Raw genomic sequence first — 24,458 nt, forward strand, 5'->3', positions numbered from 1 at the left:
ATAGATCTATAGTCTTGATCTATAAAAATTTAGTTCTTGCCATGGGAATATTTTTAAGTTATAAATGACATGAAAAAGAGATGAAATTTTCTGGTATTTGTTATTTGCAATATAAGAAGTGGCTGCTTGACACTTGTAAATCTGATGCTGTTTATTGTGCTATCACAGCTCTCTGCTCAGGCTTTTTTTTTTTTTTTTTAAATACTGCCCAATCCTACAATCATTTAGTCAGATAAGTAATTTTACAGAGATGTATAAATGATCTAAGATTCCAGGCTTTCAGACATTTAAAATGTAATGGGGAGAAGTCAGATTAGAAAAAAAAAATCACAAAAGATAAACCATTTCCTTTAAAGTAAGAAAGGATATACAACTGGAATCTTTTTATTCTGATTTGCTTAGTAGCATGCTGTTTAATGACTCTGAGTGATAATGTACTTAAATAGTTAATCCAAGGGTTAATCCTCCTCTAAAACTGAGCTGGGAACAAAAGGTGAAATGACTTTTTGAAAGGGAGGGACAGGAGGAATTCTGACCCTTCTCCCCATACTTTACAATGTGAAACCACGAAGCAATTGAGGAATCAGTGCGCGGCACGTGGATTAAAACGCTTCCTAGAAGCAGCTAGTACTGTACATTGCCTCAACCCGCCCTGAACTTTCTCAGTAAATACAGCAGCCTGACAGCCCGGCTTCCCCGCTGGGTGGATCTGCAACTCCAGGAGGGAATGGCACTTCTTGTTTTTAATTAGCAAAGGTGAAAGGTGAATTAAAACTAGCTGTTTGGCAAGTCAGAGCAAGGGGCTGAGTTCTGAAGAGCACCAAGGAGGAGGGTGCTTTCTTCTTTCTTTTTTTTTTTTCCTTCCTCCCTCCTTCTCTGAATGAATTGCCTTGCAGGAGGGACTGAAAATACAGCTTCTTCCTGAATCCACTGGCAGAGTTACTAAAGAGAGCTCAAGACACAACACTGCAGAGTAACGCCTTGGAATGTCCTCGTACTTTATAAACAATTGTCCTAGGGAGGGAATATTTTTACATGACATTTGCACAGCTTGACAAATGGCTAGCTGAGGCTGTGTGGTTCTCTGATGAACGTTGAATTTCCCATAGAGATACCCCACAAACTGACCAAAGAGAGACATCTAACTGCACTGGAAAAGTAGAAGTGGAACTTGGAGCCTTAAAAAAAACCCACCGAAACAAAAACCAGACAGCAGCAGTTAAGTGAAGAGCACAAGAATTTGATCTTGGGCAGGATGGCATCTGCCCAGGACCTTTTTATCCTGGCACTATATGGCTTGTTACTAGAGTTACCGACTGGATGTCATGCAACAGATACGAGGCAGCCAAGGTTACGTCTGTCCCATAAAGGTAGGTCAGTGTGTCAGGTTTTTAAAGACTTTATGCTAATGCAAGTTCATTGACTTCACTGAAAGTATTGCATTGGGGTTAAATTATGGTCCTTTGACAGAGTAAAATATTCCTGTTCAGAAATCTTGTGAATTGTTTCCTTGTACTAAACTGCATCCATAATTAAGTTTACTGAATTCAGGGATATTTAAGGCACTTACTTACAGTGATGATTTTAGGCTACTGAAATATTCTTCTACCTAAAAGTGTGTTAGATTTGCCTGTCATTCTGTCTTATCCTCCATGCTGTAAGAAGGATGTCTGGTCTCTAATAAGAGGCAAAGAAATGGAGAAGATAACCTGAAATTATTGCTGAATAAATATACTCTTATGCATCAAGTAACCCTTAAACAATTAAATGTCTGTTTCACTTTTAGAACTCTATCTATCTACAAATATAGCTGAGGCAAAGAGACTGAATTCCTGTGCAACCATATGATTCATTTTCTAAACTAGCAAGTGTCATCACACTATAATTAAAATGACTAACTGCCAATGTAAGTCTGCCTGCAGTTTGAGTTACCTAAAGAAAAAACGTTATTTTTTCTGACATATGTATGTAGAGTACTTATAACTTTTTTTTGGTTTTAAAATATTTAAGTTTCAGTTTACCTGAAACCTGAAGCATTCTTCCTTAGCTCCTTCAGAGTACCTCCTTGTTCAGTTCTGGATTGCATGTGATTTAAACTCTTCCCTATGATTTGATTTTAATCCTGTGTATATATAAAAATACCTGTGCACAACCATGACATTTCAGTTCTCTGCAGCAGTACATACATTTGTAGATTATGCACTTAGACATGTATGACAAGCAGATATTGCAGGAGGAGTGGGAAAATGTAAGTGTGCAAGATAAAGTGTGTAAGTGATGACTGACCAATCAGTAATGTTTTGATATTACCTCTTATGCAAAGATGAAGAGAAAATGCCTTTTTGCTGATACAGTTGGGAATGAGCAAATGCTGATTTACTCAAGAACATTTCTGTGGGTATGAAAGTGATAACTAAGCTGCATCAGTGTGAAGTACATTAGAATACCTATTTTTAAGAATGGCTAATATTTAAGAATTAGCAACAGCTACAGCTCCACGTGTAGATAGCTTTAGTCTAAACAAGGTTTAATTATGTTTTATATAGCAAGCTAAATTACCAATTTTAAAGAAAGGAGAAGCTGAGTAGGATAATTGGTCTCAATGTCTTGCTAGGAAGCTATAAGAAATGGGGTTTACTTTTATAGGGCAGTGAAACACTGAAAGAAAGATTTGTCATGGAAATCTGTCTTGTAAGTAATTGCTCTCAATGAAATGAATTATAGACCCCTTTTAATACATAAACCATTTTTTTTTTCAGCCTATGGTTTCAGAGTGCAGTAAGAACGAGTGACAAATACTGATTATATAGTCCTTTCACATCTCTTACTGTTGAAAATATGCATGTGAACATTGATTTATTTCTAGGTGTAATTACTAAGGCTATCATTATTATTGATATTTGTTTGCTTGTGATGGGATAAGGAAGGTGAGGAAAGCACAGTAATGAGACAAATAGACCTACTGTTATGTTAGTTCAGGACTCTGGCTTAGCTGCCTGTTTTGGCAAGCTCCTCACTATGGTGCTGCGACTATTAACTGTTTCTGTGCTCACTTGTAGAAGTAATTGTTTTTCCGCTGGTTGGAATCAGTGTACATTTCACTGCATACTACTTCCATTTTCAGCAGGGAACCAGTAATTTGGCCATAGCACATCATAACTCTGATACATTCAAGGAGATTTTAAAACACCCATTTCTCACAGAGGACCAAACCTCCCCTGCCTGATGTCAGTTCACTCAGATCCAATGACACAAAGATCTGTCTCAAGTAAATTCTCTACCATGAACACACACATCACCATCTTATATTTCGCCTTGTACGATACCCTGTTGCATTTTTCACACTTATGAAATGTGACTGATTTAAAAAGCTGTGTTGCAGTCAGTGAGTGCCTGACCGCATAACCCAAGCCAAAGGTTAGAAATGGCATACCTGCCTGCTCCCTGGGAACAGCTATTGCAATCCGCCTGGCCAAAAGAATGTAGCAACCAAGCACGAAGACAATGAGTAAAATCGTTGCTGTATTCACTAATCAAACAGGAACAGCAGGAGTGTCCCTCATCTTAATTGCATTTACTCCAGAGAAAGGCTGCTGTGGGTACCAGCTACGCATGGGGTAGTTACAAAGAGGCACTTGCACTCCCTCTTTACAAAGCTGCTCCAGCCTGTCTTGTGAGTTGCTGTATGGTGCAGATGATGAAGCCCATACGTGTAAATTTTCATTGTGGAGTAGCTGTAAATTCAGTTTAAAATTTCACTGCAAAGACTCTGAAACATGAAAGCAAGCATGCCTGCTCCCTGCTTCCCTTTGTAACTGTGGATGCTGGTGGTTAATTGGGATTCAGGCCATTGCAAGATAGGCTAGTGCTAACTGGTAAGCTAAAAGATTCTATGATAAATATGATGAGGTTTATGGACATGAGATTTTTTTGTTACAGAAGAAGTATTTAAAACTAGTCTGTTTTAAAATCTTGTTACTTTAAAGAGCCAAGAGAAGGCTTCCACAAATTAGAAACAGATACTCTTTGATTTTTATAAATTCACAAATTCTTTTTCCTTTTTTCTTTAAAAGTGATGCTCAGTGAAAGTGTAGTGAGCTGACAGTGAATGAGAACTTTGTGCTCTCACAGCAAACCAGGCTTCACCTGCAGTGCACACATGTCTCCAAACCCACTGCAACAAGATCAGGTCCTAACCCTTGCGCAGAGGGGTCACCTGATGGATAGGAATACCACAATCCCCTTGCCAATTAAGGGATATATTCTGCAACCCCTGTTTGACTCTATGGTCATTTACTCAGCTTCAGTGGGAGCTAATGAAAGTCCTGCATTCTTGAACTACTGTTAAACCTGTCAAGTTAATGCAAACTGTAATGGTCATTTTTGGTAAGGTAGAAGATGGTCTTTATTCACAGTAAACTCAAATATGAGAATCATACCATTCCTTTATATGGGATTAGAATTAATCCTGTAACCATCTAGCAGTCATTTTATTGTTCTAACTTAATTTTTAGTAAGATGAATTATATTTATAACCAGGACTTGAAGGCGTTTTCCTCAAACCATCAGCTTTTGTCTTTCAGAAAATTTACACTGCAATTAGTACCACTTGTGGTATTAGTGGTATGGTTGCGCTAAAGGTCAGTGTTTGATGATGATCAACAAAGATCTTGCTTGGGGTAATAATGTACTCCAATAGCTTCATGTTGATTTGTAGAGATAAAAATGTGTTATCGCTCGCTCAGTATTACAGAGAAATAAAGTTTCTACATTATTAAGTTATAGGTTGACAACTACATTTAAAAATCATTAGCTCATTTTAAGTACAGTACAGGCTCTGCCTAATGAGGTGTTAATGGAAGCTAAGCTTCAGCCCCTGTTCTTTATAGGCTGCTGGTTAAATTCTTTCCCAGTATCCCACGGTTTGAGTTCTCACAATGGGAAATATATAATTAAGGTGAAATCAGCACACACTGCATGTTAAAAAGAAACTATTTACTTTAGAGATTGAAATGGATTGGGTTTCCAGAAGACAGCAGGGATATATTTATATAAGCCTAACAGAGCTACACTAGAAGCATGTAGGCCTGAAGAGCCCATGAAGGATGTAATTGTATAATTCAAACACTATGCATGGTTTGCAGTGTATTTCTAACTGGTTTTTTTTCCTAGTTTGTGAATATGGTAAACAGCAAAGATAACATAGTATGGAAGTGAGGTGTTGAGCCTTTACAGCAGTCTGTACAATTTTGTTGCTGCAATGGGATCTGGCATAATTGGTAATGCGCAGAGATTTGCAGATCTTGAGGGATCTCTTTTCTGTTTTACACATTTACTTTGCTCTTGAGTGACTTGAGGGATTTTGGTATCACCTGATCTCAGGTTGTGTAGCTATGCACTGGACACTGTTCTTGTCTGGAAAAGGTATGGTCAAGTAGCAGCTGTACCTGCCTTTCCAGTTCAAGTATCTCCCTTTCACCTGCTGTGGGAACTGCTTGCTGATTTCTATAGTAGAGTCAAGCTGCAGCAGGCAGAAGGAGTAGACTGAATTTAGAAAGAAATAATCTGTGTCCGAAAATTTATTCTCCAAGCATAAATATTTCAAACAATAGCAGCAGACAACTAAGGAAGGGAGAGCTGAAATGTTGCAGAAGAAAAGTGTTACTCTCTGTGTTCATATACAGATTTTAATACATAGAACATGTAATATAAAAAATTTAATGTCTAAGAATTTAGGTTTGTTAGGGCTGGCTAACCATCTTTGAGGACTGCTGAGGTCTGTTACAGCAAAAAAAAGTTTCATTGCCTTTTGCAGGAGCCAGACTTTCAGCATACCTGCGTTCACTTTCTTGATAATTCTAATTTAGAATTCATTTTAATTAACACTAAGAGTTTCATCATGCTTACCCATGACATCTTACTGTGTCTGTTCTCTAGCTAGGTGACAGCAAAATTTACTCAGGGTCTAATGACTAAATTGAATAACAAAAATGTAGGGGATTTTTAGACAGGCATTTGTGAATTCTGAAGTAGGCAAATGTATTTAATGCAAGTATAATATTTTCAGTAAGTAATCACCTGGCCACATAAATCATGGCTAATTAATGACAAGCTATATAACCCATAACTGAATCATGACTGAGTCAATTTCATGCACAAAATTTTTTTCTTAACAGCTTTCACTGTAACAGAATTTTGGTTTTGAATGACTAGGAAAGACTAGTTTGGCTTGTGGTCTATGCTTACATATAGACCAGAGAAGGCTGTATGAAAAAATGATAGATTATTATGTGTATGTATATACACATAGATACATGTATCTATTAAATATGTGTGTGTGTATATATATATAAAAGATTGAAGTTTGGATTTTTCTTACAGTGAATTGAAGAGCAGTATAATTCCAAGGGTGTAGGAACTAAAGATCTGTATTTTCCTGTATTATGGCTCCAGGTCTAAATGTGTTTGGGTAGAAGGTCTGATAACCAGAATTACGAGTGTTTGGAAAAACCACGTGACAAGCAGTATCTTCTTACCCAAATTCTTGAGGCCACACAGAACTCAATGTCAGCAGAGAAATGTCTTAGGGAAAGCTACACAAATATCTGTGGGCCGCTTATGGTGTAGAAAGGAGAGCTGTTACCTGCCTTCTCCCATTGGGCGGACAACTGATTCTTTACCAACAGTCAGGACGAGCTTTAGGTTTATTATTAATCCATATTACAAGAGTGAAAAATTCAGGAGTGTTTGTAAATAATCCTAGAGGGACTTACTCACCAAGACAGGAATTTTTTGGCTGAGAATCCATGCTAGTTCCTTTCATAGCCGCATTTTGTTGACAAAGGCTTCTGTAAGTATTGCTGTGGCAGAGCTCTGAAGCGATAAGCACCACCGCCGGGGATGCAAGGAGCAGACTGTTTGCTTGTAACATCAATCACTTTCCTCCTTTTGCTTTAAAGAACTAAGTACCATCTGAAAGTGCAAGACCAGAATATCCTGCATGCTGCTGCTTCTATGCAGCCTCCTCCCTGCTTTCAAAGTGCTAACGCCATCTGCTATTTTAAACTCTTCATCAGATATTGTACTCATTACTATTTCACGGAAAGTAAGTGTTATATTTTACTTAAATGAGAACAGGGGTAGTGCTGTTTGTATGATTTTCAGCATGCTGTGTAAAGGCGAGCATCTGTTTCAGGCCTTTTGAGAAACTTTTGGTCAATACATATTAAAAAAGTGTCCAATGGGAATATTAAAACTGCTGCCTTGGTTTTCTTCATGTAGCCAGGCAAATATGATGAAGTTGTAGCATGCAGCCACCATTAAATAGAAAAATCTGAATTTCTTAAAGAAATTCATGGCCTGAAGGGATAAAGATAATAATCTTTGTTTTACAGAAAAAAGCCTTCTTGACTTGAGTGTACTATTTAAAATGTTTTGTGTTGGTTAGTTAATGTTTGGCATTTAAATAATCAGTTAAAGATTCATGATTAAACATGAAAGAAAATGTTAAAAGAGAAGAAGAACTTAAAAATTCAGTATAAAAAACCTGTAGTGTAGTTTAGTTATAATTACAAATGCTTGTAAATAAAAGATGTAAATAACTGAAGAAACAATATTTCAGAAGATTTTAAAATAAACTCCGTCTTTAAATTAATGAAAAATGTAAATTGTCATTACCTAGATTCCATTTGAGGAACTGATTGAGTTTACTACATACATTAAAACAAATAAAACCATCATGATTCTCTCTGAGCATAGTTTCAAAAACAAATGTTACCAACCTATTGTTTTCCCACTGTTATCAGCTCACATCGACAAATTCCTTTTTCCCTTGATCTTCGTTCTTCAGATCATCCTCAAGGCTACAAATTCTCATTTTGGAAGAGACATTTCACCTTGTTAACCAACTCAACTGAAGGCTGACATGAAGCTATAAACTGATATGCTTTCAGTCATGCTGCATCCCTTTGGCAAACTGTTTTATAGCAGTCTAAAGACTTTTTTTTTCCCTTTCAAAACTATATAAAGCAGGAATGTATCATTATGTATTCGGTTTTTTCTTACCCTGTAGTGATTTTCATGTCTATAAAAATCACCTAAGCAACCTAGTCTGGTGGAAGGTGTCCCTGCCCATGGCAGCAGGGTTGGAACTAGATGATCTTGATGCTGTCTCTAGGCACATCAAGGATAGGGGGATCATTAGGGGCACTCAGCATGGCTTCACCAACGGGAAGTCATGCTTAACCAACTTGATAGCCTTTTATGAGGACGTAACCCGGTGGATAGATGATGGTAAAGCTGTGGATGTGGTCTATCTCGATTTCAGTAAAGCGTTTGACACGGTCTCCCACAGCATCCTCGCAGCTAAACTGAGGAAGTGTGGTCTGGATGATCGGGTAGTGAGGTGGATTGTGAACTGGCTGAAGGAAAGAAGCCAGAGAGTGGTGGTCAATGGGACTGAGTCCAGTTGGAGGTCTGTGTCTAGCGGAGTCCCTCAAGGGTCGGTACTGGGACCAGTACTATTCAATATATTCATTAATGACTTGGATGAGGGAATAGAGTGCACTGTCAGCAAGTTCGCTGATGACACCAAACTGGGAGGAGTGGCTGACACAACGGAAGGCTGCGCAGCCATTCAGAGAGATCTGGACAGGCTGGAGAGTTGGGCGGGGAGAAATTTAATGAAATATAACAAGGGCAAGTGTAGAGTCCTGCATCTGGGCAAGAACAACCCCATGTACCAGTACAAGTTGGGGGCAGACGCGTTGGAGACCAGCGTAGGGGAAAAGGACCTGGGGGTCCTAGTGGACAGCAGGATGACCATGAGCCAGCAATGTGCCCTTGTGGCCAAGAAGGTCAATGGCATCCTGGGGTGTATTAGAAGGGGTGTGGTTAGCAGGTCAAGAGAGGTTCTCCTCCCCCTCTACTCCGCCCTGGTGAGGCCGCATCTGGAATATTGTGTCCAGTTCTGGGCCCCTCAGTTCAAGAAGGACAGGGAACTGCTAGAGAGAGTCCAGCGTGTCATGAGGATGGAGCCAGGCTCTTCTCAGTGACATCCCTTGACAGGACAAGGGGCAATGGGTGCAAGCTGGAACACAGGAGGTTCCACATAAATATGAGGAAAAACTTCTTTACAGTGAGGGTGATTGAACACTGGAACAGGCTGCCCAGAGAGGTTGTGGAGTCTCCTTCTCTGGAGACATTCAAAACCCGCCTGGACGCGTTCCTGTGTGATATGGTCTAGGCAATCCTGCTCCGGCAGGGGGATTGGACTAGATGACCTTTCGAGGTCCCTTCCAGTCCCTAACATTCTGTGATTCTGTGATTCTGTGATTCTGTGATCTTTAAGGTCCCTTCCAACCCAAACCATTCCATGATTCTAGGAAAAGTGTTTCGAGATTTTTTTTTTTTAAAGAAACAACATTACACATAAGGAACTGTTTCTCTGTTTTTTCTCAGGATTCCTCTGTGACATTTCTTGATGCTAGACCTTGTCAGAGGATTTGCAAATTGCAGCACATGATGATCAGGCATCTAGATATAGTGTTTAGCCACACTGCTCTATGTGAATATATCAATCATCTTAGTGATGAATCTTTGTGTCTCTTCTAGTCTACACTTATTCTTATTTTACCTGTAATTTGCAGGACCTCCGGAATATAATGGCATGTCAAAGGTTCCTTTTACGGTTTCTGTGCAGGTATGTACAGGAGGCCTGTAACCACAAAGACGTCAACAAAGTGACGCCTGCCAAACATCTTGGCCCTGGCATGATGCGCAGACTGTGTGTGTAGCCAATAGCTGCAAAACTTGGATCACTCATGTAGCTGAAAAATAATTTTTGATGGAATAAAAGCTGAATCTCATCTTTAAATTATTTTTTATTAGTCTCAGGTAAAAGCAGATAATTGGCAATTGTTTATGTCATGTCTTGCTACCCTGTCTGAATATAGTATTTGGTATGCTTTACCACCTCTTCTGCCAATCAGAATCTGCTCAACTCTTATTAAAAGTCAATGAGAGTCTTTCAGTTACATATAAGGACCTAAGATTTGTCCTTGAATGCGGTGCAATGTTTCAGACTGAAACTTCATTTACCTGGTGGAAGTGCAACTCTACCTCACACACTTCACAGTACAAAATCAATTAAATTTACCAGGAAACAGCAACATCCTCTGCTGTGTTTTCTCTTTGCCTTCCATGAAGAAACTTGTTGTCATAGCATGTTCTGTTACTCACCTGCCTGTTACGGGTTGACTCCTGATACTTAGATCTGCAGCATCAAGGAAAGGATTAAAAACTGAATTTTTCAATGCTTCTGCAGATTAAAAAGTCAACACAAAGGAAACCGTGTAATAGTCTAATGGCAAAGACTAATCTGCCATAGACATGCAACATGTAGCTTCTAAAATTGTATTAACATTCTTAAATGAACTTGCTTGATATAAGCTTTCGTATAAAATACCTAGCTGTGAAGGATATCTTTCCAGTCAAGGAAGGGTGTCACTGACGACTTCTTATATCCCTTTGGCCTGAGCAGATGATGTTCATTATTTATAAGAATTTGATCACAGGCAATATATAGTCCTCTTTAGACTGGTATTTGGCAGCAGCAGCTAAGAAAAAAAAAAAAAAAAGATGTTTATGATCCTTGTGAAATCATATTGCTAACATTTCTACTTCATCAGTAGTGAAGAATTTCAGGTTTTAGGAAATTCACTCTTTCAGTCCAGCATGTCAAGCTTATCCTCTGTTTCTGTTTCTTTAAATCCCCAAAAGTATTTTCACATACAAACTTAAAAGGTTCTTGACTGGGTCTCTCTAGTATGACGATTTTTTTTTTTTTCAAATTATTCTCAAAATAATTCTCTAAACCAAGAAATCAGTGCTTGGAAGACAGGCATTCAGTGAAAGAAGACTTCACTACTCTTAACATCCTTAATGCAACTATTCTCTACTTCTGTGTTTATTTTTATCTAAAGGATTCCTGACTTCATACTGTGAAGCAATTGAAGCTTCTGTGGGGAGTCAAACAATGGGCTTTTTACTGTTGCTAAGTTGGCTTTACAGGCTTTTTCTTACAACACATTTGTTTAATAGGCCTAGTAAAATGGTGAATGCAGCTGTAAATATATCTTTTATTTGTTGATGTGCAATAAACATCACAGGGATGTTGGCTTTTTCTTATTCTGGTCTTCCTGACACTGGTGAAAGGAAATTGTACAAAATGAATGAAAAGTGCCTTAAACTGATTACAGAAAACAGTCCTCAAATACCTAAGGTCAGTACCTTGTTTCTCTTTTAACAAGTGGTTTCTCCCAGCAGTGTTACTAAAGCTTAATAATAGTAAAATAATAGGTTGCTTGATGTGAGGGAATTATTCTAGATAGCACTATTCACTGGGGTCATCACTAAAGGTCATTTTTCAGCCAGAAAGCTAAAGGTTAGCAAGTGTTGCTCAATTCCATGAGCTCCTGCAACACTTTATTTATGATTAAGCTAAGTGCTTTCCCGTGGGTGTGTGGTAAAAGCCAAGAGTAAAGGAAAATAAACCCATTCCTTTATGTATTAAATATTTCATCTCAGTTGATTGAGAATGGTATGATGCAAAGCTTGAAAATATATGCTGTCTGGGGGCCCAGAAAGACGTAAGCTGTCTTAGAGATCTTGTTCTTATTAACGTTGTTGCTGAAAAAATGTCTTTATGTGCCTGTGTTTACATGCAGTAAGTCATTATTTGCTCTTCTCTGCTTATCTTAGGCATGGCCATGTCCTTCTGCATATTTTCAGGTTACACAAGCATCTGGGATAGTAGTAATTTCTAAACACATTACTGAGGAGGTGTTAAAGTATTCAGCAGGTTGACTATTTATTATAGCTCAGAACCAGGCTGTAAACAGTCCCAAGTTCTTTATTGATTCCATAGAATGCCTTATTGAGCGACTGCAGCTTCTGTGGGTTAACACTCAAACATTGCAATGGGTTATTTCATTTCTAATATACTTGAATTATTGTAGATAAAATGCTTCACATCTAGAAGATAAATTAAACAGTTACAGTAAAGAGTGGTTCTTCAACAACAGCTTTGAATGCAGCCCACTGTCCTTAGATTCTACTGCTAAATATATGAAAACTTTAATACAAAAATAGAACAGAGGCCTTATTTCAGTGTTACTGAGGACAATGACAAACCTCCCACAAAATTCTGTGACTAAAGAGTTGACAGAATATTCTTCGTTCCTGACTTAACTTTCTGAAAGAGGTGATTCATTTGGTTGTACTTAGCCTGGAAGTGTATTTCTGTCTCTCCTGAGTATAGAAGGGGAATAATGATCAGCTTAAACCAGAGGCCTAGCTAACACTCAGATAAAAGTAGGTGAGATGGATTTGGGATGAATGTCTGATGATAGGTCTAGGATGTTACACGTCCAAGGACAAAACCCTTTACTGAGAATGACTTACTGCAGAGCTTACAAGCTGCAGCACAATTGCCTTGACAACGTAGAAGTGAAGATATTATTACTAAGTAGTGTGTCTTTGATCTAATGGTGTGGAAGATGAGGACAAAGGTGTAGTCACTTAAGCAGTGACTTGAGCAATCAAAGTGGCTACAATAGCTGCTGGACACAGCTATCTCTGGACCACAGTAATGACTCGATGTTCGGTGCACAATATGCTGGCTTCGTTTAAGCACAACATGGCGATTTAGGTTAAACATGATATGCTGACTTAGGTTAAGCATCTTTCAGAGCAGTTTCAGCTAAACTGATGCACTTCATATTGAAATAGGTAAGCCTCTCACGGCTGCTTGCCAGAGCTCAGCTGCTCTCTGACCAAGAAGCAGTAATAAACAGTGGTTACATACAAGTTGTTTAAGTTATTTCTGCTGCACACAAAGCTGCCTTATAGACCATATCCTAAAACGCTGATTCTATAAATACTTGATCATGTGTGTTCCTTTAATCATACAAATGACTCCATTGATTAAGAGTTGAGTTGGGGTTTGTTTCCAAGATCAAAGTCTAAGGCACAGATTCTTTGTGGCGATCCCTGTAGCATGATTGATTAAAACCAATCACGACAAAAGTTGTTCTGTTTTGCCCATACCCTAGGCATTACAAAGCAACATGAAACTCTAACCATTTTGATTTATGTGTATGATTTCACTTTCCATTTTATTCTTTGGTTAAAACACTGATGAAAAGGCTTGAGACTTACAACTTGCCATGCTCGTTTGTTATAAGGAAAATGGTATTTTCAGCAAATGCTTCTTTGAGGATTTTATAGAGCACTGTAATATGTGTGGGTACTTGTCATTTAGAATTGTGAAACAGATGTTACAAGTGTTATATGTGGTCTCTGTAATTTTCTTGACACGGAACAATCCTTTGTTAGAAAATGCAACAAATTATAATATCAGGTTAATGGATTGGATTATTTTTGTGTGGTTTCACATTTACTGCTTTAATGTGTAATAGCACTAAAACCTTTGAGCTGTAAAATTAGATCTCTGGGCTGTTGAAAATTCCTTGTACTCTTAATTTAAAAGTAAAACAAAACAAAAAACTTACAGCATAGAGATTTGAAAATAATAATAACTGATGTTTATACATTCTTGTGAAACAGCTCCTGAAGTGTGCTGTGAATTTGATAGCAGCATAGAAATACTTTACCTTGGGATTGTTGAAAGGTAACAGAAATATTGCCACGTACTGATATCTGATACTATTGCCTGGGAGTATTGCAGGACCCATGGGGAATATCTGAGAGTTAGAGTTGTCATGTCTTAGCGTGTTTTATATTTTAAATGGTGTAAACTATAAATTAACAGGAAGAAAGTAGATTTCTAATCTATGGCGAAAAGGTGCTTCAGAGTTTTTCCGAATTAGTCATACATTATATCCACGACTGTAGTCCCGCTGCAACCTTATTGGCATCGTTTGGCTTCTGTGTTTAACTGTGTACAACACGATGGTAAGTTTCTACAGATGTGGATTTCTGTGCAAACTCTGTCTCAGTGGTTTTTGCTTTATAAGTGTTTGGTCCTTCACTTTGTAAGGTCTGCTCTTGCTGCACATTGTAATTTTGATTGCAGAGGCTAGCTATTACTGCATCTACCTGAGTCCCATATTTATGGTTGTAACTGCATCACAGTAGCACAGGGTAATAATGCGTTTCTGTTGGCATCTTGCAGTTCTGAAGTTGTTTTCACAGGGATTGTAATAATGCTGATACTACTTAGTCACTACAGGATTGTTTATAGACTTTTAAAAATGCACCAAAGGGTGGACGTAGATCCTGAGAGCAGCTTGCGTAATTGGATTAGAAAGCCTTCAGGCTGATCTGAATGTTGGTGATTGGACAAGACTTGTTCTTAACCAATCAGTTCCTAACCTAAGGACTTACCCTTTACCCTCATAAAGACCTTACACCTGCTGAAAATGTAGATGGTGAATGTCAGTAAAGACCTCACAGCTACTGGTAGCTCTATCAGATGGTGAAATCCAGAGATCTGATGTGATGCTTATAGAAGCTATAGTACCCGTAAAACCTGTCTGTGTGCAATTTTAAACCAAATCCTTTTATAATTAAAATATTTCTTTTGGGAAAGAAGAGTTACAGTCTTTTTCTTTCATTGAGATGTTTTTCTGTTGGGACAATTGGATCACCAATAATGTGTTAATAATCTATTAGATTTGAGAATTCTGGATTCACTTTGAAGTTTTATGAAAAACTTTCAACAAGCTCCTGGGATCCTCTATTATTTATAGTCTTGCTAAATCTCATAATTTTTTTCTCAGTAAAATTATGCTATCTAAATGTGAGAATAAAACTTCTTTCCAACTACCTATTGTTTTGCCTAGTGAGACTGAAATATCATTAAGCAGCGTGACACTGGCAATAAGAAATATGAACAAGGACATGCCTCAATAGGAGGCAACCATTAAAGCAGAAAATAAACATGAAAAGTGAAAGAAATGTATTCTAGTCTCCTATATGCTTATATCTCATGTCCCTTGAGCTTTCTCTGTTCTTTCCCCTACTGAAATAGTCTGAGATCTTCTCTTTATCACTAGCTTTTTTAGTATCGCCACTTCTTAACAAATCACTTAATCCTTCCTAAGTCATACTCACCTTTCCTCATCCTCAATGTTTTCCTGCTGCAGCACACACAATGGTATCCCAGGCACTAAAGTCTCCCTTATAGCAACTATCTCCCTCTCATGTAACCTTCAATAGTATTCCTGGAACTCTTTATATTCATTAGCCACTTCTTCGGCTCTCTAGGGGGACAAAGGTATGATTGGGGTGGCAGAAAGGTATGAAGGGTGGCAGAGGTATGATTGTTTCTGCATGTGTTTGTTGACCAGTCAGTTTGAACATGCTAATTGACCAGTTGCCTGCTAACTGGATTAAATGGATAATGACTCTGATTTGGTTAAAGAACTAATGGAGTATTTCCATTTCTTAATTACTGATTTTCATGAAACTTGGAAAAACTTAATGTTTTTTAGACTGCCTTTACTCCCCACCCTTTTCCCAAGAAATCTGAAATTCATCAGAGGGATCTCATGTGTCATAGGGAACAAACTGGTAAATGGATTGTGTCACCAATAAGCAGAGTGATCAAGAAAGCTTCATTTTCTTAGGAAATTATGCTATCGCTTTCATCAAAAGAGAATCAAATAATCTTTACTATCATAGATCATACAGAAATTGGTATTTCTGTACTGAAGCCAGATAACCTACTGTCAATTCAGTGGCAATGCAATTATCTTTTCCAAGAGTTCCTATGGAAATGTCAATCTTTTCCTGTGTTGCAGGCAGCTATTCCTAGGAAGTCCAGCTGATCACCAAGCACAATTTAGGCTGAAGATATTTTCTAATTACATGAGCTAAAGGCACTAGGTCTGTGTTCTTAAGGATTAAAAGGACTAAAAGTAATAAACATGTAGGATATGATTCTTAATTTTTTGTCCTTTACCAATAATTGGGGACAGTGCGACAAATGAGTATTTGGGAGAGATTTTCTGTGATATTCCCTGCTTTCAGATGGGTTAGGATTATCATCCCAGCCCTTCCCCATAGGATTTCAACATGATCTTATTCCCAGGGGAGTCTTGGAAATATCACACATGTGGAGCTTTCTAGAGAGAGAATATTAGAGCAAGAAGCCAAGGAATGAAGACAACTGTCCAGGTCAATAGACTGTTAAAGGAAAAGAACATCTGGAAAAAAAGACCACATAAGATCTATATGACTGTGGAAGATTGAAAGAGTCCTTACTAGAAAAACGTATGGACTGAGAATTTTAGAGAAGACCAGATAGCTAGAGTGGTGAGACAGGACTTTATCTAACCTAAATCAATCCCACTGTATCAGTATCAGATAGTTTTCACCAAAATACTTGGAAATATGAACAGTCAAAAAAAAAAAGCTTATCAGTCTAGCAGCTGACAATTTTGTAGACAAGCAAGATTAAAAATAAACTCTATGGGTATCTAGGCATATTTTAATTTAGGACTAATAACAAAAAAGCATTCTCTGTTTACTTAGTGTTATCTTAAATGCCATCACTCAGCTCTGAGTGATAAATTATTAATAAATTAGTTTATGTTGTGCTAGCAAGCAGTTTTATTTATCAGTAACCTCCCAAGTCCTTAAGTACGGCAGCATTTTATTTAAAGTGCTTTGAGATAATAAGTCAGATAAATTAACCTTTTTCCTTTTATTGATTTTATTGTAAATGCATTCCAAAGATTCTAATGTGCTGATGAAACTATATTTCTCCATAAGCTGCTGCCATTTATTCTTTTGTAATGTTTATCTAGATACTGTTAACTAACTACAATTTTGCAAATAGTTTAGGAATGTTAAAACAAACCTTGTTGTCTCTCAATTGCCAGAAACAGTAGCAACACTTTTAAAGAGAAAATGACAGGTGTTGTCTTTCAATTGTAGTCTTCACAAGAATGCTTATTTTTGCTAGCAGTTAAGTATTTAATTCAAAAATTCCATATGAATTGTCTTAGCAATGCTGAGGCTGTCATATTAATAAATTGAGCTACAGTATTTATCTTTGAGGTCCTAGGTTCTGAAATCTAAACATTTTTTAGTATATAAGCATTAGTTTTTTAGAATTATACTGTTCAGCATTGCAAAGAAATCTTGGAAACAGAAACCCCGAATATTGGAAAAAATGGACAGTAAATTGAAAGAGCTTTGTATTTATTTCTTGAAATACTACATGCTTTCTTGGAAAGTCTGATCCCCAATTTAAGAGTGCCCAAGTTTGGTAAAATTGCTTTTTGATGAAAGTTGCTAAGTACTAATAACTCCTTAATACATTATCAGTGAGTTAGTGGTACTTTTTCTCTAGGATAGAGGCTTATCATTATTACTTGAAACAAGTATGTTTTGAACAGGTATTTCCTTAAATTATTGTGGTGAAGAACAACTGCAAGGAAATGTTCAGTTGCTGATTTATTGTAAGGTAGCCCAGGTGACAAACGCATCCTTCTGCAGATTGTTTTACTGGTTTTGAGTTTGACGACTCATTCTTTAGATTTCACTGTAGCTTTGCAAATCGCAAACACAGGACTCAGGAACACACTCAGTTTGCAATGGTTTAGCAAGTCACATGGCATCTGGGTACACATTCATGGCCTGCAGCAAATATAAATTTAAGCAACTTCACAGAATCGTTGTAATTTAGGGACAAAATTACTTTGATTCTGAGGCATCCAGTTATCACATGTCAGTTGATGCATGTTAACTTATCATCTCATCATAACCTGGTCAAGCATCAAACCCTCATCAGTTCATGTGTCATGGTGCGTTCTTTTTTGTTGGCTTCATTGGGCTGTTTCTTTTTTTTAAAGTGGTTTCTGCTTGATGCAAAAAAACCCATCTAAGACTCTTTCTGCTTTGCTTTGTGGGGTTTTTTAATTCATTTTCCTGATTCTTCGAGGTCCAGAAATATGTATGATTGGTATCATGTGTTTATGGAACTTCCAGCTAGTAATACAAGGATTTAAATTAACTTTAAATTATTTCGGTCCTTTTTATTTTATTTTTCATATGTTTTGCTTTTGGTTTTGATTCTCTTCTGAAGTTTCGTATCATAAGGTTAATATTTCTCCTTTTTTTTCTTTTTAAATATTATTCCTCCTCTAAGAGAGCCAAATTTAATTCTGATGTGGTCACTATTACTTAATGTCTCAAGTATAACTACTTTTTCAATTTTTGACTAACATTTCCTTTGATATGTTCCAAAACAAGCCATTCCAATAAGGAACCATTTAACACAGAAAATAGAACTTCCCTAAATGTTTTCTTTATTATGCCAGATAATCAGTTTACAAAAGAGATGTCCAAGACATTTTCTAATGTAATTTTATTATTTTGTGTGGCCTCATTGACCTCAGCCAATACCATGTCATTAACATCCTCTCTAGTAGTGATACTACCATATTTTTATGGTACTCTCCATGTTCTCTACAGACATCAGTTTAATAAATAAATAAATTTCTCACATTTTAGAATATATTTACTTTGTGTCAACAGTTGTATTTATTATGTACAGGTTCTTGTTTGTAGACTATAGCAGTGTTTCTACCCATTCTTTTGTGGCTTTTGTCTCTTGCTCAGTTTTGGTGAGGTCTGAATAAAGAAAAACTAATAACTTTTTACAAACAGAAGAGCTTCTGTCCTGTCTGATTTTCTTGAGCAGACCTCCCTTTTACTATATTTGAATACGAATTTGAGGACACAGAAAGCAACCGTTAAATTTTCAACTCAAGGTAGAGGACTTACATTGACTTACTAAGCCAATTCAATGCAAAAGCAATCAATCAGTTAATTTCAATGAGTTATTATCTATTTATTGCACATGTTTAAAAATTCTAGAAACTATCACTTTTTATTTAGGGTAATTTTTATTTAGGGTAATTTTTATTTAGGGTAATTTTTATTTAAAGTCTAGATAAGGAGCAGGTTTACAAAAATGAGTTGTTTTGTTATTGGAGGGTATTGGATGCTGACAATGTAATGACTGAAGCACAGCACTGAAGCGGTACCATATCACCATTCCTGGTAGCCTGATTGACAAAATCTATCAGTATTAGAAGACCTTTTCATTCTGCACAGTATTAAACCTTTTGTTTCCCTGTAGAGATTATTAAGGAAGATTACAAAAGATGAAGTTAAATTGTTCTTAAACAGAGCTGGATTGGTTTGGAAAAGTATTTATGTAACTAAATAGTATAAATAGTGGAAATAAGTAATTTTTTAAATTATTATTAGCCCTTGCACAGCTTATGTTTTGGTATATAAGCAACGCCATAGGCTTGGTTAAGAGTGGCTTGAAAGCTGCCTGGTGGAAAAGAACCTAGGTGTCTTGTTCAACAGCCAGCTGAATATGAGTCAGCAGTGTGCGCAGATGGCCAAGAAGGCCAAACAGCATCCTGGCTGGTATCAGAAATAGTGTGGCCAGCAGGACTAGGGAAGTAACCATCCCCCTGTACTCGGCACTGGTGAGGTCGCACCTTCTGTGTTCACTTTTGGGCCCCTCAGTACAAAAAAGACATTGAGGTGTTGGAGAAAATCCAAAGAAGGGCAATGGAGCTGGTAAAGGGTCTAGAGCATAAATCCTATGAGAAGCGGCTGAGGGAACTGGGGTTGTTTAGCCTGGAGAAAAGGAGGCTGAGGGGAGACCTTATCACTCTCTCAACTACCTGAAAGGAGGTTGTAGTGAGGTGGGTGTCAGTCTCTTCTTCCAAGTAACAAGAGATAAGACAAGAGGAAACAGCCTCAAGTTGCACCAGGGGATGTTTAGATTGGATATCAGGAAAAATTTCTTCACTGAAAGGGTTGTCAAGCATTGGAACAGGCTGTGCAGGGAAGTGGTGGAGTCACCATCCCTGGCGGTATTTAAAAGACATAGATGTGGTGCTTAGGGACATGGTTTAGAGATGGACTTGGCAGTGCTAGGTTAATGGTTGGACTTGATGACCTTAAAGGTCCTTTCCAACCAAAACAACTCTATGATTCTATGAATTCTTAGTTAAAATAATTAAACTTTTGATCTAAGACAAATGTAAGCTCTCAATCTGCAATAAATTCCTGGGTAAAATTCATAAGGCTAAATTAATAGACTGTACTTCTGATGTGCTGTTCAGGTTATCTAGAGTTTTACACTAGATAAAAATTTTGTTCTGTCCTTGGATAATATGGAAAGATAGTGACATAATCAAACAGAACAATAGATCGTTCATGAATACTGAATAAGTGACGTGTTTGTTTTCCCAAGCTGAGCATTTCTAAATTGAATACCCTTTTGTGTCTGTTTCTGTGTTAAAAGGATACATTCCTTTGGATAAACATTTTATAATGATGACTGATGATATAAGAATATGTGGGATTTGTTCTGAGTTGTAAAAATCAGTACATAATGAATTCAGAAATATCTGAAGAATCATGCATTGCATTCTATGTAATTTCAACATTAACTTGTCTTTCAGCTGATGAACAGATGGTTCTAGAAAAATATTCTACGGGAAAAGGGGAAGAAAAATGGCAAGGTCTCCCTACTTACATATACATTACATTTGTATTAATTTTTGTATGCATTAAGGTCAGTTGAAGAAGATTTGAGCTATATATATATACCGGATGCTGAAGCTCAAATTCAGCATATCCTCTGAACATGTGTTTGGGACTTCTGTGAAAATATCCCCTGATTTTTTAGTGCTTCAGCTGGCTGAGGCTCTTCTGATCTTTTCCAAATTTTGAGGGAGCTTGTGTTTTTGGAAGCTTAATTAGTTTTGTTCTCACTGCATCCTTACTGCAAAATCAGGACAGAACTATCTCATATACCCAAGCTGGGCTTTTCACTTTCTATGAAGTATTCCTAAACTTGGCCTCGAGTTTATTGTATGAATGAAAACAGTAAAAGCCCAAATTAACAGTGTAGTGAAGAAGTGTGAAGATGTGTGATCCTTCAAATGTTACTTGTTTCTTTCTGTTCATAGCTAACTTAGTCTCCTCCAGGTATTAGAAGTATGCTGATGAATTTGTACTGTTTGGGAAGTAAAGCTGAGTTTAGGCCTTGGTGGTTACTAATATTCAGGCAGAGTATTCCCTTCTGATTCATAAAGTAGTGTGACTAAGTAATTTTTCTGGGTTTTTGTGAATCCACACCCAGTTTCTGGTTGTTTATGATTCCACAGTCTTTTCTATTTTAGCTATCCCTATAGTTACGTCACCTAGGATCTGTGGTTGCAGCTATACTAGAAAAGAAAGAGACTGTTATCATCCTCGGAAAAAAATTCAGTGGACCAAGGGGAAAGAATCGGGAGAAAGTCATTCCCTGCCCTGAACCTCCCCCCCCCAAAAAAAAACCAAACCTGGTAAAACACCAAAACCAACCACATCTAAAACAACCACTGGAGTTTGATTAAGGATGGTACAGATTAATGTGTCAAAATTAGATAAGGTTGTGCCATGGTGACACATTTCTTCTGGCAAGGGTTCTTAAAATGGCCTCAGCAGGCTTTGTGCCTATACATATGCCATCATCCTCATGTTACAACCAGAATCATGGTAGATATCTTATTCACATCTTGTTATGAGAATCCACAGCCTTCTATTATTTATAGGGTCCAGGTCATAGAATCACAGAATCATAGAATGGTTTTGGTTGGAAGGGCCCTTAAAGATCATCTAGTTCCAACCCTTCCTGCCATGGGCAAGGACACCTTCCACTAGACCAGGTTGCTCAAAGCCTCATCCAATCTGGCCTTAAACATGGCCAGGGAGGGGACATCCACAACTTCTCTGGGCAACCTGTGCCTGTGTCTCAACACCCTCACAGGAATGAATTTTTTCCTAATATCTAATCTAAATCTTCCCTCTTGCAGTTTTAAAATCATTCCCCCTCTTCCTGTCACTACAGGCCCTTGTAAAATGTCCCTCTCCTGCTTTCCTGTAGGCCCCCTTCAGGTACTGGAAGGCTGCTAGAAGGTCTCCTTGGAGCCTTCTCTTCTTCAGGTTGAACAACCCCAACTCAGTCTGTCTTCACAGGAGAGGTGCTCCAGCCCTCTGATCTTCTTTGTGGCCCTCCTCTGGACTCGCTCCAACAGCTCCATGTCCTTCTTATGTTGGGGCCCCCAAAGCTGGATGCAGTACTCTAAGTGGGGTCTCACGAATGTGGAGTAGAGGGGCAGAATTACCTCCCTTGACCTGCTGGCCACGCTTCTTTTGATGCAGCCCAGGATACAGTTGGCTTTCTGGGCTGCAAGTGCACATTGCCGTCTCATGTTGAGCTTCTCGTCAACCATCACCCCCAAGTCCTTCTCCTCAGGGCTGCTCTCAATCCATTCTCCGCCCAGCCTGTATTTGTGCTTGGGATTGCCCCACCCCACATGCAGGACCTTGCACTTGGCCTGTTGAACTTCATGCGATTCACACAGGTCTACCTCTCAAGCCTATCAAGGTCCCTCTGGATGACATCCCTTCCCTCCAGCGTGTACACAGCAGAAAGTCAGAGAGCAGCAAGTGAAGAGCTTTATCTGAACTGATAGATCAATATCAGTCATGTTGATAATCTTAACCTATGTTAGTTGTGTTTTTAAATGCTGTCCCTTGTTGGAGAGTTAGAGACACATAACCTTTAGAGGTCTTTCTAATCTTTCAGATCTGTAATCAGTCAGACAGATGGCTTATCTTCCTCAGTAGGACACTCTTAATCTAATTAAAATGCAAAATGTCATTCTGTGGAATCACAATCCTACATTGGAGGTTTAAATATAACGTCTGAGAGACATGGGAAAAGATCTTGTGTCTGAAAGCTTGTTGCTTTTTTTCAACTGTTTCAGCTGTTAGAAGCTGTAGCCTCTTTGTTTTCCTTACCTACATTCTCAGAAAATCAGAATCACACTCTACAACCAAAATGTAGGAAGTGACTGACTTATTTGAAAACTAGTCATTAGCAAAGATTCATATAATGAAACCCTCCAAAACAATTACTTTGTTGAAATGAAATCCAAAACAAAGAACAACAATGTTGTGGGATATTAAATATTTAGATAATTTATCTAAATATCTCTGCTATTTCCTTTATGCCTTGTTTTTACCCTTGTAGTTATAACTAGGATCATAAATGGAAGTGTGACAATATTGTAGAGGAAGATATAGAATTACAAAATATCCCTCAGATATTATTTCCTTTGTATCTTCTTCCCTTCTTAAATCAGGCAAATAGCTCTGAACTTCATACATGGGTAGTTCTGCACTTGGGAATACAGTTTGAGGTAAGTAATTTTAGGACAAATTGGTTATTTGGAATGGCTGGAATGGAAACCATTGTTGCCTTTCTGCAGCTACAGTTGGTCAGCTCAGGCTAGCATGCATAAGCACATTGAAAACAGATTTGAACTGAAGAACTATGTTGCATTATACTGCATTATGCTTTGACAGAATCTGACACAACCTTAAATGTCAAGTTCTCAGTTGGCATGATAAAATTTTTCAAAATACCTTTTTTTTTTTACTGCCTCACATACGACAAGGAGATGTGAGTTTCTCTTTACTTGAAAGTAAGTACTTCCCCTTCCAGACAGGTGGGGAAGAAGCTGCATCCCGTAGTCTGAGGGGGATGAAGAAAGACTACAAGGCCCTAGGACGGTTGGTGAAAGAGTCTGGGGCACAAGTTGTTTTCTCCTCCCTCCTTCCATTTTCAGGTGATGAAGTGGGATGGAACAGTAGGATTCTCTCTATTAATGCCTGGCTACGAGACTGGTGCTACAGGCAGGGCTTTGGGTTCTTTGATAATGGCTGGTTTTATAGGACAACTGGTGTGACAGTGATACATGGGAAAGGTTTATGTCGTAGGGGCAAAAGGGTTCTGGGACAGGAATTAGCAGGGCTCATTCGGAGAGCTTTAAACTAGATTCGAAGGGGGATGGGGTAGTAGCTGGGCTTGCACCACTGGGGCAACGCTCTAGTGTTGAGGTAGACCAGGAGGCCTCCCATCCCCCTGGGGTGAAATCGGTGTGCCCAGCTCGCTCCCTGAAATGCCTGTACACCAGTGCACGCAGCATGGGGAATAAGCAGGAGGAGTTAGAAATCCGTGTTCGGTCGGGGGGCTATGATCTAGTGGCAATTACAGAGACTTGGTGGGACGCCTCGCATGACTGGAATGTGGTCATGGATGGCTATGTCCTGTTCAGGAAAGACAGGCCACTAAGGAGAGGTGGTGGAGTTGCTCTTTATGTGAGTGAGCAGCTAGAATGTATTGAGTTCTGTCCAGGGGCGGATCAGGAGCGAGTTGAGAGTTTGTGGGTGCGAATTAAGGGGCAGGCTGGCAGGGGTGATACTGTTGTGGGTGTCTATTACAGGCTACCGGATCAGGATGAGGAGGGTGATGAGGCCTTCTACAGGCAGCTGAGAGCAGTCTC

The 24,458-nt window shown here is 38.3% G+C and overlaps 1 protein-coding gene across 1 annotated transcript in view; it reads left to right on the forward strand.

The window, feature by feature from the left end:
- The first annotated feature begins 1,249 nt into the window (after nt 1-1,249).
- SEMA3E (semaphorin 3E) overlaps nt 1,250-24,458 on the forward strand; it is a 160,219-nt gene continuing 137,010 nt past the window's right edge. The window contains exon 1 of the mRNA XM_068400746.1: nt 1,250-1,370. Within this exon, the coding sequence (XP_068256847.1) occupies nt 1,256-1,370 (115 nt within the window). The 5' untranslated portion in view covers nt 1,250-1,255. The remainder of the gene's footprint in view (nt 1,371-24,458) is intronic.

Source organism: Nyctibius grandis, chromosome 5, assembly GCF_013368605.1.
Source record: "Nyctibius grandis isolate bNycGra1 chromosome 5, bNycGra1.pri, whole genome shotgun sequence".
Classification (NCBI taxonomy): domain Eukaryota; kingdom Metazoa; phylum Chordata; class Aves; order Nyctibiiformes; family Nyctibiidae; genus Nyctibius; species Nyctibius grandis.